Source organism: Gopherus flavomarginatus, chromosome 15, assembly GCF_025201925.1.
Source record: "Gopherus flavomarginatus isolate rGopFla2 chromosome 15, rGopFla2.mat.asm, whole genome shotgun sequence".
NCBI classification, from domain to species: Eukaryota; Metazoa; Chordata; order Testudines; family Testudinidae; genus Gopherus; species Gopherus flavomarginatus.
In genome coordinates this window covers 13,574,786-13,589,792 of record NC_066631.1, presented here as the reverse complement: position 1 = coordinate 13,589,792, position 15,007 = coordinate 13,574,786, and the positions used below count along the sequence as shown (strand labels likewise).

Sequence of the window (15,007 nt, the reverse complement as noted above, 5' to 3'; positions counted from 1 at the left end):
AGAGATGTGGAGAATATTTGGATGTGAGTAATAAATAAACAGTAAACTTGTTTTGTGCATGTTCTGTTAGATATAGGCTCTTTTACTGCATTCCTTGCCATAGTATCTGAGTGCCACATTTAGGAAAATAAAAATAGGAAGCATTTAATTTAATGTGAAATTCAGTTATCAGACCTTGTTTGTCTTATGATGCTTGTGATGTTCTAGGTGTGGGTACTGCAAAAGGAACTTGCAGTGTCTACCTCGGAAGATACTCATCCCTACAAAGAGGAACTGGAGACAGCCCTGGAGCAGTGTTTTTACTGTTTGTACAGCTTCCCGAGCAAAAAGAGCAAAGCAAGGTACCTGGAAGAGCATTCTGTGCAGCAGGTAAGATAAGCACAACTTACCTTTAGTGTAACACCTTAGAATGCTGAAGAACATGGTTTTCTCCAGTGTCAATATATTGAGCTGAATTAATGGGAAGGAGTCATAAGTACTAGGACCTTTTTTCCAGGCCTGAGATTCATTTCCTTTATATATGGTAGAAGTAATGAAAAAACTCCCTGGATCCCTAAAATAAGTATGGAACAAGAGGACTAGATGTTGGATATAAAGCCAATTGTAGCTTTACCCATGATATAAAAAACCCCCAAAAAACCTAAAACACCAAACACCTGATCTTACAGTTGATGAATATGGAAAATGCAGTTTAAAGTGATGCTGGTAAAATATTAAAATTTTTATGTTGCCAACGCTCTGATGGAAAATATTGGTTAGTACGGATTATTAAAACTTACAAAATTCAATTTGGGAGAAGCAGAGCTATGAGGAATCTCCAGAAGACATTTCACTCATTGTTAGACTCTGGATAACTTTACATTTACCATAAAACAGATGGTCATGAAACTGCCTCCTGTGTCTGGATTTTACCTAAGAAACACTTAATTGGTTAGTGCCTCTGACACCATAATATAACGAGCCTGTTAAGAATTTTGCAGTGCAGTCTGCTGAGTGATAGCTGTATTTTCTTGCTCATAGTCTGTCTGTGAATTCTTCTCCACCTCACCTCGTCTCATATGTGTAATATGCTAGAATCCCAAAAGAAGCATCTCAGATAGACTGTTTTCTAAGGCTAATAAAAAGGAGGAAGAGATGAATGGAAAGGGCAAAGGAAAAAAAAGAATGTGGGAGAAGAGAATCCTTCCTGCTGGAAATGGCACTTCTTGTCTAAAAAAGGTGGGAAACTCTGGGTGAAATCCTGGCCCCACTAGAGTAAGTAACAAAACTCCCATTAACTTCATTGGGGCTGTGATTTCACCCTGTCTTCAGAAAAGCGGATTCCAGTGTTGCAGGAGCAATAGGGGAAGCATGACTCAATTAGCTTAAGATTGGAAAACTACAAACACCTGATCATGTTAAAAAAAAATGAAGAAAAAAGATGATGAGACAAGAGTGTGACTGGCTATTATACCGTTTGATTTAAAAATGCATCCAACTCTGTAATTGCTGGGGACGCTCCTATAATTTTCCTTCTGTTACCTGGATTTGAGTTTCAAAATCTATAGCAAATTTAGTTCGTTCTTTCTATCACTTCTCACACCTTCCATGTCAGTCTCCAAATCTCCTGTTTCCCAGGGAGGTCTAAGCAGACTTTCCAACTCTTCCAAGTACATAAAGCTATCCTTATTAAAAACATTTGTTAAGGTACAGTCGAGAGCCTTAGCCTGTAATCACTGTGCTGAACATTGTATCTTAATAATGCCTTTGGATCTTCCATTCTGGAAAGGTTGCACTGGTTTTTAGCTGATGATGTTTTGTTTTATTCTATTCTATTGAAAAATTTCCCTAGCTCTTGACTTCTTGAGATAATTTCTTTCTCTTTCCCCCACCCCCTTCCCTGAAGGTGGATCTGATGTGGGAAGATGCATTATTCATGTTTGAATATTTTAAGCCCAAAACTCTCCCTGAGTTTGATAGCTACAAAACCAGCACTGTGTCTGCTGATCTGGCCAACCTTCTGAAGAAGATTGCTACGATTGTTCCTCGAACAGATAAGCCCATGTTAAGCCTAGATGATGTCTCTGGCTATATTGAAGGAACCTTCAGCAAGGTACAGTTAATTGTTTAAAAAACTTCAAGGAAAGGAAATGGTATATTGTTTCATTTTCACAGTAAGAGATTGTTGGGTGGTGTCTGATTTGACATTTGAGGCTCACAAAAATCACATTTTAATTGGGTTAGAATGGCCTTTCCAAAGCTTGTAGTTTTACAAGGAACTGGTGCAATGGAGATGAATATGGGTAGATTTAGGGATGTGCGGAAATACACCTCTGCCTCGATATAACGCGACCCGATATAACACAAATTCGGATATAACACGATAAAGCAGTGCTCCGGGGGGCCGGGGCTGCGCACTCTGGCAGATCAAAGCAAGTTCGCTATAACACGGTTTCACCTATGACACAGTAAGATCTTTTTGGCTCCCGAGGACAGCGTTATATCGAGGTAGAGGTGTAGTATGTACAGAGCTATTTTAAAATATGCTCCTGAGTCATCTAAGGTTTTCTGTTTTCAGGTACCATCTCTCCCTGAGGGTGCAGACTACTCTCCTCCCATGGTAACTGAGCTGTACTACCTCCTGGCAGACTACCACTTCAAGAATAAAGAACAATCTAAGGCCATTAAATTCTACATGCATGACATCTGTATTTGTCCAAACAGGTAAGTATTGTTCATTCCCTTCAATTCATCACTGCTGAAATGAGGGACAAATCAGGGGTTTTGTTCTAGTTGGAAAGTAATAACATTTTCTGGTGTTTATTATTAGAAGTAAGTTGTATCTTAAGGAGCATTTTGGGGAAAAAACCCTGTTATTAATTATCAGTTATTTGACATTTTCCTTTTGGTTTCTGAAATGACCAGAATTCAGAGAGTGGGGGAAATTGAATTATAGTCAGGAAGAGCAAGAGGTATGGTAACTGACTTGACTTTCTTTTCTCTTTTTCTCATTGGTTTCCCTGGAGTAGGTTTACAGGCAGTGAGAAATGGAAGCTATGACAATGGTTAACTGCATAAGACAAACACATACCATCTCTTGGTGGATTAGCAGCTTGGGCTGGCTTTTTTAAGTTTATTTAGATTTGCTGGCAGAGAAGTACTCTAAAATAGGTCAAAATGGACAGAGCTGTATTGTTCTGATGACTACTGGTTAAACTTAGAAATATTTCTCATCTGCCTTTTCAGTCTTCACCATCTCAAAGGGATACTTTCTAAGGTGAATAAGCTTCACAGTCCCTCATTTTAAAAATTGTATTTTCTTTTTTAAAATTCCTGCAAAAAGTGAGCTGCAATAATCTTAAAATGCTAATCAATAAACCTAGGACATGCAAATTTGGCTTTTCCTACTAAGTCATGTTTTCATCAGAAAAGCATAATGATAGTAAAGACCCGAGAGCCATCCAGTCCTGCCATCCAGAATGTTGTTGTGAATGTGGGGCTGTCTGTTGGACAAGAGTTGCTAATGTTTAGAGGCTAGGATGAAAGGGCACCATATTGTTTTGCAAGGACAGCATGGTTTCTGAGAGAAGAAGCTGGTTGGAATGGAACTGTTCAAACTTGGACATATCGAATTAAAATGAAAAGACACCAGTTATTCTATTATTTGGTTTCTGTTTTCTATGATGATGGATATTGGGTTAGCTAGAAAATGGAGGTTTTCAAAATCAATATACACATTTTATCCATTTTACCTGTTTTTGTGTTTCATACAGTTGTATACCAGGTTCCTTATTCTGTTGAAACACAAAATGGGGGCAAGGAAGTATTTTCAATTAGTTTTGAGAGCAGTAAGGGTTAGATGCGTACGGTGTCTCTCAATGCCACCTCCATGGGAGGATGTGCAGCAGGAATAATGTTTTGGAGACGCCTGTGATGTAAGAAGGAAACATCTGGAGAAATAGTAAAAGGAATAATCACACTAATGATTCAAGATGCTTTGTGGCAAGTAGTTTATTTGCTGTGTTCTTTCTTGCATAGGTTTGATTCTTGGGCTGGCATGGCACTGGCTAGAGCAAGTCGAATTCAGGACAAGTTGAACTCCAATGAGCTGAAGAGTGATGGCCCCATTTGGAAGCACTCTACTCCTGTCCTCAACTGCTTTAAACGAGCCCTGGAGATTGACAGCTCTAATCTCTCTCTCTGGATAGAATACGGCACCATTTCCTATGCCCTGCACTCTTTTGCATCCCGGCAGCTTAAGCAGTGGAAGTTAGAACTTCCCCCTGAAGTTGTGCAGCAGGTGGGGGTCTAAGTTAGAGCTGTGCGAACTTTGAAATGCTTATTTCAACCTTCTAATCTTTCTGATTAAAGCATTCATTACTATTGGTATGGAATTGCTACACTGCATGATGACTTAGCGGCATTGCTAGTCACAGTATCCACCCAGCCCAGTGAAAATAAACATGTAAATTGCTAGCGTGAGCACTTTTTGAAATTTTGTTAGTTTCTTCTCAAAATTAGTCTGAGATTTGGGCCTACTTAGACTCTTCCTCCAAAGATCGCTCAAAAATGGCAGAACCGGCAGGAAAAAAAACCAAATACTTACAAATTTGTAATGAACTGCAAGTATCTACAGTACATTTACTTTCGCTGTTAGTAAACGTCATACAAATTACTTCAGAAAAAGATGAAATATATTTTTTTAAATAGTCAAAAGACCAGAAAATTGGGCAGCTCACATTTGTGTCCACACACCATCATTTCTCTTGTGTCCATAATGAGGTTTCTCTTTTTGTTACATTTAAGTTATTTACAAAATTGTTAAATGACAAACATCTCAATAGCATTTTCAAGGAAGTAATTTACATGATGATTGACCCCTGACCAACAGTCATGCATAAATTATCCTAATTGTGAAATTTTCTGCTGATTCAAGTGGGAAAAGCAACTTTAATCTTTATAAACTTGGGTCACTAGATATAGACAATGTTGTATCCCCCTCTTTCTGATTGTTACGTTTCTCTTCCATCCTGACTCTCAAGTATCAGATTACAATGAAGGAATGGATTTTTTTTTTTCCCCTCTAAAAAGAAGGTGAATTGTCTCTGGTCTGTGAGCTGTTAAATACTCAAAAATCTAAAGTTCCCCAGTATATGAATGGAAGAGAAGGTGCAATGAGAACTGCTTTCTCCTCCTGCCTTGTCGAAGGCTCTCTTCCCTCCGACAAAGGTTCTGAGAAAATGTGCTCTGAATCCTAGAAAGTTATCCCTGTTCCTCAGCCTGAAGTTAAACCATAATTACTTTTTCAGCAAAGGTAACTAAAGAATATGCCAGAGGAAAATGTGGAAAAGGAAACGCAAAGAAACAATACTGGCGTGAACCACTATGGGGAATTAAAATGAACTTTCTTATATGAGCTGACTGGAAAACAAGGTCTTAAAATATCCAGTTACAGAAAAGTACACCTCTAGCTCGATATAATGTGACCTGATATAACACGAATATGGATATAACGTGGTAAAGCTGTGCTCAGGGCGGCGGGGCTGCGCACTCCGGTGGATCAAAACAAGTTTAATATAACGGGGTTTCATCTATAACACGGTAAGATTTTTTGACTCCCGAGGACAGCGTTATATCGAGGTAGAGGTGGAGATAAATCACAATATCTGGAAACAGAGAGATGCTTAAAGTTATCTAAAAGAAAGTATCAGGAATAATGTAGGGATATATGGCTTTCTAACTGAAAGTTAGATGGCTTCTCAGTTAATAAGATGAGCACCTTGAAGTGGTTCAGTATAAAGAATACTTGTGGAAATCATAGAATCACTTGCTGTGTTCAGACTCTGATGTTTGGAAGCCTATATTAAGAGGCATACAACCCAAGCTAATCAGAGTTTGTTTTGAATCTCTCCTACATGCTTTTCCATGTAGTTTGTTCAGAGGCATATCTTTTTCTAAATCTTAGTGGTTTTACATGCGAAATGAGGTATGAATTAATCAACTTAAGAAATGAGGCACTGTCTTAAAGACCATTGTTTCAGCCAGTATCCCTGCAGATAAAGACAAAATGGCCATTACTTGAGTTTTTGAAGAGATCCATTAAAGTAATACTGGGAAATGAAAGGTGTTTGTATTCTGAAAGCAGGAAAGAGTTAGGACTGCCTGATAAAAGATTTTGACGTAGCTGCACTGAAAGTTAATTGGTTATTTTCTAATCTTTATATTGTCAAAATTTTAAAAATACCCTTTTGTGATCACACAGTGCCAGATGTGTGAAAATAAAATTCTCAGTCAACTCAAGGTAGTGAATCATTTTCTTCAACTCTTCTTGAGCTAGGTGCAAAAGGAGCTGAAAATTCTATTTGGAAAACATGAGTCTTGGGAGGACCCCATGTTCAGAGAACACGCATCTCAAGAGGCTTAATCATTCTTGTTTTTTTGTTCAGAAGTCTCTATGAGACTCTCATCCTGAGTTAGGGGAACTGCAAAGAAAAATAAAAACTTGAGCTGAATTTCTGTGTTGAATGCCCCCATTAAGGAAGCTCTGAGGGATGTTCAACACAGAGAGATGTCCAGCCCTCTTGGTAGATCTTGGTTCATAGAAGCTATCCCAGATGTCTCAATGCAGTCCATGGTATTTGTGATGTGACAGAATGATACATTTTGGCATGTCTTCAGTGAATCAAGAGGAGGTAATAGGGTTCCACCAAGGTGGGGAAAGAATGTCTAAAAGGTTAATTATAATGTTTGTACGTTGGATGCCTCCCACAACTTGGTTAGTGAGGAGCTAAGCAGATAAATCTGGGCTTAAATTTTGCTTTGCAATTTGCCTTTATATAGAAAAAGCATTTTCTAGAGCAAACTTGCCCCAAGGGTTTGAATTCAGATTTTTGTCTTGCAATAAAACATTTAGAAGTCAACAAGGGTGTTCCCATGAAGCAAAACGAACATTATATGAGCCGTTGATCATTTGGATTATAAACAAAGTGGTGGCTGTCAGCAGCCATATTCCATAGCAGCAGATGATCTATTGAAATAGCATCTCTAAACAAACATGTTTGTGCGAAATGCACTGAGCTGATTTGAATTCATGAAGGATAACTGCAGTGAATCTCTATGCCTCCCAGGAAAACAAAATAAACATATGGTCAAATTTACTCATCCAGGTTCTTGCTGCTTTTTAGTAGATGCTATGAAAAGTATCTCAGCATATTCAGGATTGCAACTTCTAAATTCCTGTTTATTCAGGAAATATGAAAATTAATGGTGAAAAGTCGGACACCTAACCAAGGCAATTACACCAAATCGGTCTTTCGGATCCTGTTTTTAGATTTCTTCTTCTAATGATAATTTGGGAAAGTGATCACTGTAGAAAAGGAAAGAAATCCAGGGCTCTTTCCCAGCAAAAATGTGCCTGATTGGCATTAATTCTCTGATAGAACTGTGCCAGAATTAGTTATTTGTTTAGTTGCAATTTGGTAGTTAGAAAGATTCATATTTTTATTTATCCACATACAAATTTTGATGTAGTTATTGAGAGATAAGAACTATGAGACATCATGATTCTGATATTAGAGTAATTTTACTAGCACCTCTACTCTCCCATCTCTTCCAAAGCTCTTGAGGTGTTAGCATCCCAAATGTTAATGGGAGGAGATTAAATTACATTTTCACCCTTCTTAGTTTTGAGTGTTCTCAAGTATGAATATTGACCACCTTCCAGTTCTGTATTGATATATGTAGTACCACCACAGAAGTGTGCAGAACTTTACACACACAAGAAATGAAGGCTCTTGACTATGTTACTGCTCTTAGTTACATGGTAACCATACAAGGTTTACTGTGGATTGCCATGTAACAATGTGCTTATTACATCTCTAAAGATTACTTGGTAATTTATATCTAAGAACTCCAAAATTAATTACCTTGAAGCCTCAAGTTATTACAGTCCCATGTCATTCACAATAAAGACATACTCATTACTGTCTTGTAAACCTACACTTGTTAAGGAATTGAGTGGACAATAGTTACCATTTGTAACAGGGTTATAATGTGGCTACAGACCATCCAATTTAAGTTTCCATGCACCAAACCAGAATATTTGTTTAAAATGGCTTCACTCTTCTTTCTGAAATGAATGTGTTATAAAGGTATAAACCCTCGAAAAGGCTAAGCTTTCGGCGTAACAGAAGGTGAGTTAGAACAGCGTGATTCTCTGTTTTGGGGATATATCTGTTTAAAAACAACACAAAACCAGTGTTGTATTCCAAACCATAATCAAGGGGATTCTCCTTAAATGAATTATGTAAAAGGGAGCAGGTGTGTTTCAAGAATATTTTCCGTTCAAGAAGTTTGTAATTCATATTTAACATTGTATTGAAACTCGATAAAATAAAACAATACTTTCCCAGACAGTACTTAAATTTTAAAAATTTTTTTAGTTCAGCCTGGGGTAGGCTAACCTTAATTTATGCTGTTGTTTGGTTTGGTTTGGTTTGTTTGCTAAAAATCAATACTGCTGCCTTGCAGATTCTTACCAACTATTATAAAATGTATTTTCTTGTGAATTCTAATGGCCTGTGTTCTAGCAGACTGTTAGTTGCAGAGTTAGGTAAATATCTCTAATTCTTTTTTTTAAAGAGAATGTATTGAGAGAATTGCTTACAATTATGGAAAAGAAACAGATTCACTGTCTGTTAATTTCTCCACAAATGTTTTACATTTATACATTTTTTTCTTACTGCTTTATTTCAGTCAGTAATGTAAGAAGGCATTTAATTGAATGAAACACAGATTCATATGCACCACATTTTATGAGTTTTCAGAAGCCATTTGGGTAGTTGGATACATTTTGTATGCTCTGCCATTAAATCCAAAGGATTTTTAAATAACCTATTGCTTTTGGGAACTTTCGTATGCAGTAGAATAAATTTCAACATTGTTCATCCCAGCTAAGGGTGAACTCGTGTTTTCAGCATCTTGTCCCATTGCAGATGGAAGAGCGTCGAGACAGCATGTTGGAGACAGCCAAACTCTGCTTTACTTCGGCATCTCGCTGTGAGGGAGATGGAGATGAAGAGGAGTGGCTTATTCACTACATGCTGGGAAAGATTGCAGAGAAGCAAAAGCAGTCTCCTGTTATCTATCTGTTTCATTACAAACAGGCAGGTCACTACCTCCATGAGGAAGCTGCCAGGTATCCAAAGAAGATTCACTACCATAACCCACCAGAACTGGCCATGGAGGCATTAGAGGTAAAATGGGAAACACACAAAAGCTTGGTGCCAGGTCTACTAGCTAAACTGAATCAGAATTTAACAGCTGTTACCGAGTTTTAAGTGTGCTGAATATGTTGACACACATGCATAGTTTAACCAGTAGACATCATTTTCTGGTTTTTAAAACATAGAAGGTTTATATTATGTTTTCTCCAGTTAGTTGAAATAACAATAATCATTACTATTAGCATAGTGGCAATAGATGTGCATTGTACTTTACAGATGGAAATATATTCAAGACAAAATCCAGGAATCAAATGGAATTCCTATAAATGCTTGCATTATAAAGCATTTATAGGTATGATACTGATATCAGATAATGCTACTGTTTATCACTTATTTAATAAGAGTCAAATTAGCTTTACCCACATAAAACACATAAGTCAGACTTTGAAGTTGAAGTATAGGTGGTTGGGGTGAAATCCATCCCCTCACCCAAAGACAAGGCATGGGCTGACATAGTAGTCACAAACCCTCTACATCCATGGTGCAGCTTGTTAAGGACATTGGCTGTAGTATGTATCCAGTGACCTCCTCCAGTGTCTGTCCTCATTGCTTCATTCCATTGCGTGGAGGGAGCACCTTTTTGTTTTGAGAACCTGTGCCATTTACTTGACTTGAATAGACAGCAAATGTCCTGATGAGGTACATGTGACAGCAAATAACTTGCTCTGCAAATCTCAGACATTTTTGCAGAGCAGGGTCTACTTCTTGGAACTAGTTTCAGAATTCTGAGCTCTCTACTGATTTAATGGACTGTGTTTTGTTTTCCTAGGTATACTTCCGGCTTCATGCCTCTATTCTGAAACTTCTGGGGAAACCAGACTCTGGGGTGGATGCAGAAATATTAGTTACTTTCATGAAGGAGGCTTCTGAGGGACCATTTGCCAGGGGTGAAGAGAAGAACACTCCAAAAGTTACAGAAAAGTGAGTGCTAACTTCCAGAAAATACTCTCAAAACTTACGTTATTGATTTTTCTGAGATCTTTGCAATATATAGGCACAATGTAGGGAGAATGGTTAACAAGAGAAGGGGACACCCTCATCTTTGGATGCACTGGTGAAACCATTATTTTTGATTAATTAGCAGATGCTTTACTTAAAAGTACAGCGTAATTTATTGACATGAGCCCTCTAGCTTTAGTTTGTTAGTGGCTATGAAATAAAGATGTCTTGACACAAACCAGTGATGGGGATCCAGTTTGCCCTTTTTCATTTCTTCCCTGTGTCTTATGGTGAAAATCCATCTTGTTGATGTTGCTAATAGATTTGATTATATACAGAAGATAAGGATGCAAGAGAAGCAGTCTGTTTCCATTTAATTTATATAGACACCGACTATGCTAATACTCTTCCTTTTCATTTTTGTCTTCTTCCCATCTACCCAGGGAAAAGACTTGCATGATTGATGAAGACTCTCACTCTTCTGCTGGAACAGTACCAGGCCCTGGGACTTCTCTCCCCTCTTCCTCTGGTCCAGGTCTGACATCCCCACCTTACACAGCCACTCCAGTTGACCACGATTACGTCAAATGTAAAAAACCCCGTCAGCAGGCAACGCCGGACGGTACAGTCCCTGTTCTCAATACTGCCAGCACAGGGAGGTGCTCTAATCATGGGGGGCTTGACCTGGGAAGATCAATCTGCTCATTTCAAGGAGGGTGACGGGTCTGTGGTAACACGGGCAATATTGCTGCTCATTAACTCCATAAATTCACAGTGGTCAGAGCTTTAAATAAAACATTCAAGGTCGTCACCTGCCACCCAAACTAAATGGGAATGGGGGTGGGATGGGGTATGTAGCTGTTAAATGGTCCTTCAGTGATGTGGCATATCTCTAGAGCCAATCATGTGCTTGTTGAGCTTATGCGGAAAGACTTGGGTTTAACTGATACCTGAGTTTGTACCATTTCAGTGCTTCCTTGACTAGATGAGAATCTGAGCAAGTCAGTTAACTTTTTGTGATGTTCCATCCAAAAAATCCCACCAGAGTTTATCCCATTTGGAATGAGGCAGGTGGCGACTGTCTGAATATATTGCTTATCAACACAAGGTGGTTTGCATGGTGGTCTAATAGACTTCATCTTTTAATTTTTTCTTTATTATTTACAGTAACTGGCTAGCAGCACGTTTCTGTGGATCATAAAATAACAGCTGATTGGTTTGGAAAGTAAAGTAGTGGGGCAGTGTAGTGTAGTGGTGTCATTGCAATACAAATTAATAGAAATCTTCTATTTAGGAAACTTGACACTGTCTTTTGGCAGGCAGTTTTGTTTCAACATCACCTCTCTGGTGACCAGCTTAGCTATCTGTCCCCCTGGATCTGTGGCTACCAACATTCATGAATAAAGTGCATATTCTGCAGAGCACTTCTGCAGGTGAACGCTGATGGATTACAGCATCCTCCTTGAGGAACTGCTGTTCCTGGTCTGAACTTATTTCTGTAGGGTGGGCTGCTTCCATGCCTGTCAACATTTAAAAAATAACTAAACCATAAAAATGTGACCCAATTTCGAAACCAGTAGCTAAATGTCCAGTACCTAACAAGATGTATTTGTTCCTTTTTCTTCCCTACTAATAAATAACTTCTGGATTAAAACCAGCATTTCCTTCACTAACCTGAATATTTAAAAGTTTAGTTTATCCAAACCTTCATTTCAGTATACAGTAATTCGTTCACTGTTTTAAAAGAGAGAGAGTGTGTGTAATGAGTGTACACACATTAGTGTGCATGAGTTGTATATAGGCAGGCACTTGTACTACTTTAGCTGCTTCATGTCCTTTCTCTACCAGTCTTACATTTGTGTGTGTTTGTGTAAAATATAAATGAGAGAGAATAGAGATAAAGATACAGGGCTGATCCAAAGTCCATTAAAGTCAATGGGAGTCTTTGCATGGACTTCACTGGGCTTTGGATCAGATCAGGCTCATTCAGCATATGCCTGGAAAGCAAGAAGTTCTTCAAGTGCTTGCTCATATAGATTCCAATTAGGTGTGCGCACGCTGCGTGCATGATCATCAGAAGATTTTTACCTAGCAACATGCAGTGGGTTGGCTGAGGTGCCCCCTGGAGTGGCGCCTTTATGGCGCCCCTGATATATGCCCCAGCTGATCAGTGCCCCCTCAGTTCCTTCTTGCCACCCATGAGGGTCCTTGGAACTGTGGAGCACAGCTTAGCTGATCTCCACTCTCCCTAGCATTTGCTTTAGTACGTGTTAATAGGTTCTGATTAGTTGTTAATAGTTATGAATTACTTAGTATAGTTAGAGTTAGTTTGATTAGTGGGGGGGGGAACAGGGTCTTCTCCCCTTTCCCTTATCCTGGTACCGGTGCCTGGGTCTTCGGGATTCAAACCCTGCTCGGCTTGCCAGAGGCCGATGCCAATGGGAGACCCCCACAACTCTTGCCTACGGTGTCTTGGCCACAGTTGCAAAGCCTCCAAGCCGAGGACCAGGAAAGAGCGGGACTTTAGGCTGAAGCAGCTCCTTATGGAGACGGCACTTAGCACGGTCCCTTCCTCTGTGCACCGAGACTCGGCACCGTCGTCCTCGGTGCAGGGTGCCCCTGCGGCACTGACTGGTCCAGCACCGCATTTGGACTCTACCAAAGACACGTAGTGCCAGATTTCCCCAGCACCTCCACCACGGCGCAGGTCTCTATCTCCAAGCTAGAAGAAGCAGCAGCCCAGGGCAGGTGCAGGACACTTCTGGTTTGTTGGTGCGACAGCTTCCCTCATCGCAGTTGGAGCCATGTCCATTGCTGGAGCACATAGGACAAACATCGGCTCCTGCACTGTCAACTCTGGTGCCGCAAGGGCCGTCAACTCTGGTGCACGTAAGCTCCCTGGAGCACATGGCAGTCGAGCTGAGACTACACTCCACTCCAGAGACCTTTTCAACAGCACAGGACTTGATTGCGCTCACAGAGCCAACTCCTCGGCAGCTGGCAGCATCTCCGTCACGGACAGCGCTGTCGAGGGGAAAGCCATCCCTCATGCAACCACCGTCGCCGAGTGAAGAAGGACGACACCGGTCCTGGTCCTGATCTTCTTCCCGGCACTCATCACGGCGTCGCTCGCAGTCCTGGCACCGTTCTCATTCTCGGCGCCGGTCGTACTTGCGACTCCGCTCCAGCTCACAGAGATCCGAATTGCGCTACAGCTGGTACTGATTGGACTCCCAGCACCACTTCCAGTACTGGTCAAAGCAGCACTCAACCTGGAGCCGATCCTGATGCTGATCTCACCAGAGGTTGCCATCAAGATCCAGATCAGGCTCCTGGTACCGATACAACCACAGACACCGATTGACGTCTCAGTACTATTCTGCCTCGTGGCACTGTTCTCTAGCACCACGGCACCGTACAGCATGGGGCAAGGGGCACCAGTGCGTACAGCACCGCCTTGGCCATCTCTCTCTGCCTCTACATCATCGTGCTCTCAAGGTGGCTACCACTCCCAGGACCAGGGCAAGGGCGATATAGGCCAGTGGCTAGAAGAAGGCCAGGACCCGGGCCACGAACCCCTCCAGTGGTCCTTTTGGATCTCCTGGGCTTACCATCAGGCCCAGAGGGCTCTTTTGGGGGCTTCCCGTTCCACGCCTTCGGAGCCCCGAGTATCTGAGGTCACTGTGTCTCGGCCCCCACCCCGTCCCGGAAGACTCTGAGGCGACTGCTCCAGCGCCAGTGCAGGCCCACACTACTAGTGTGATGGACCTTAAGCAACAAGATCCTCCACAAGAGGACCTCATGCAGGATCCCTTAGTCCCGGGGGTATCTTCCTTGTCCTCACCCGATGAGACAGTGGCGGGAACTATGGTTTCGGGCCCTCCTCCTATGGACCTCCATGCCCACCAGGAGCTGCTCCGCAGAGTGGCGTGCAATATGAACCTCCAAGTAGAGGAAATGGTGGAGTTAGAGGACCCTGTGGTAGACATTCTGTCTGCGGAGGCACCGACGAGAGTTGCCCTCCCCGTCATACGAACCATACAGACCAATGTCAAGACAATCTGGCAATCGTCAGCCTCTATTCCACCTACCGCCAAGAGGGTGGAAAGGAAGTACTTTGTCCCTTCAAAGGACTACGAGTACCTCTATATGCACCCACAACCATGCTCCCTTGTCATGGCTTCGGTCAACGAGAAGGAGCAGCACGGTCAGCCGGCCCCGGTGCCTAAATCAAAGGACGCTAGATGCCTAGACTTGTTTGAGTGCAAGGGGTGCTTGGCCGGAGGAGTGCCAACCAGCAGGCACTCTTGAGCCGATATGACTATAATTTATGTCACTCTATGAAGAAATTCAAGGGGTTGGTTCTACAGGAATCCAGAGAGGAATTTGGGGCTATAGTAGAAGAGGGCAAGAAGGTGGCCAGAATCTCCCTATAGCCTCTCTGGATGCGGCAGACTCAGCAGCTAGGACCCTGGCCTCGAGCATAGCCATGCGCCACATCTTATGGCTGCAGGTCTCTGGCTTACCACCAGAGTTACAGCAAACCTTCCAGGACCTGCCCTTTGATGGTCAGGGCCTATTCTCTGAGAAGACAGACTCAAGGCTCCAGAGTCTGAAGGACTCGAGAACTTTCATGCAGTCTCTGGGAATGCATATCCCAGTAACGCAGAGAAGGCCTTTCAGACCACAGCCTCAGAGGTCATACCCTCCCCCTCGGCCAAGGCAGGACTTCTTTAGAAGATGCGGCCGAGGTGGTAAAAGGAAACAAATGGGACACCAAGCCAGCCAATGCCAGGGTCTTCCCA

General features: G+C 41.6%; 1 protein-coding gene across 4 annotated transcripts in view; it reads left to right on the top strand.

The window, feature by feature from the left end:
• CABIN1 (calcineurin binding protein 1) overlaps nt 1-15,007 on the top strand; it is a 244,437-nt gene that overhangs the window by 38,386 nt on the left and 191,044 nt on the right. For 3 of the 4 annotated variants that reach the window (XM_050924449.1, XM_050924450.1, XM_050924448.1), the window contains exons 20-26: nt 208-369; nt 1,886-2,092; nt 2,558-2,703; nt 4,018-4,279; nt 8,973-9,233; nt 10,033-10,184; nt 10,646-10,824. In XM_050924449.1, coding sequence (XP_050780406.1) covers nt 208-369; nt 1,886-2,092; nt 2,558-2,703; nt 4,018-4,279; nt 8,973-9,233; nt 10,033-10,184; nt 10,646-10,824 — 1,369 coding nt within the window. The remainder of the gene's footprint in view (nt 1-207; nt 370-1,885; nt 2,093-2,557; nt 2,704-4,017; nt 4,280-8,972; nt 9,234-10,032; nt 10,185-10,645; nt 10,825-15,007) is intronic. The other variant, XM_050924451.1, reaches the window with a different exon arrangement.